At 39.9% G+C, this 944-nt stretch overlaps 1 protein-coding gene across 1 annotated transcript in view; it reads left to right on the top strand.

Annotated features, from left to right (window-relative positions):
- The window catches only part of LOC107044028 (serine/arginine repetitive matrix protein 1-like), an 11191-nt gene extending 10821 nt beyond the window's left edge, over positions 1 to 370 (top strand). The window contains exon 3 of the mRNA XM_015265764.1: positions 277 to 370. Within this exon, the coding sequence (XP_015121250.1) occupies positions 277 to 370 (94 nt within the window). The remainder of the gene's footprint in view (positions 1 to 276) is intronic.
- The last annotated feature ends 574 nt before the right edge of the window (positions 371 to 944 follow it).

Raw genomic sequence — 944 nt, 5'->3', positions numbered from 1 at the left:
CCCCAGATTGGATGTGCCTCCCCTCTCTACGTCAGTCTTTTCTTGTTCTGGTATACTAAATTATCACAGCCCGGTTGTGTGGTCCAAATGACTAATACTCTACTCGCGAGACGAGAGAAAGTGCACATTCTGACAACGCAGTAAGCTGCAGAGGTGAAGAATAGGTAATGGGTGAGAAGATGGTTTTTGTCACTGTCATAGTCTGGATTACAATGAAATGTCAGGTTGAGGTGATGATTGGGAAGCTTTATGAGTAGTCAGTATCAAAATTTGCAGTACTCCAGGCTTTCTGGTGATTCTCATGCTTATGGCTAAGGATCAGCTAGCTCACATGAGATTACCCCAAGCATCCTGCAAACGGGAATTCTAATATTTTGTTGAATTTGAGTAAAAGAAAATAGTAATAAGAACAAAACAAATATTTTGTATCTCGGAAATAAAAATAAAAAAAAAGAAATGTAAAGAATTTATCTATTCTCCGGTCCAGCCAGTCAAACAACTGGTGCTGTGCAAAGCCTGATTCTGATACACCAATACTATCTCGCAGTCATTGTCCGCGGTAAAAGATTACTGTAGAAAGCTCATGACTTTCCCTCCTCCGCGGTTTAGTGAGGCAAGTCGCTTCAATAACGAAGCGAAACTATGAGAAGAAATAACCTAAATAAAATTAAAAAATGTGGCGGTTTGGTGCGGGTATCAAAAATAATAACTCGGTGTTGACAAGAACTGTATATTTAAAGGCAAGTTTTTACATGCGTACTCAAAAGTAGACTGACTTTGTCCGCCGGGGAGCGTACGAGTTTATATACCTTCGTTTATCAAAGGTTCGAGAATTGTCCTGAAATTTCGTGAGGGACAAGGACAGAATGATGTTTGTCTTGAATTCCGACGTTTGGAATATTCGAGACGCTACGAAATAAATTAATCTATTGTGGCTCGCGCCA

Source organism: Diachasma alloeum, unplaced genomic scaffold (genome assembly GCF_001412515.2).
Source record: "Diachasma alloeum isolate Michigan unplaced genomic scaffold, Dall2.0 Dall_scaffold_00662, whole genome shotgun sequence".
Lineage (NCBI taxonomy): Eukaryota > Metazoa > Arthropoda > Insecta > Hymenoptera > Braconidae > Diachasma > Diachasma alloeum.
Note: the sequence above shows the minus strand (reverse complement) of the source record. Positions and strands in the feature narration are given on the sequence as shown.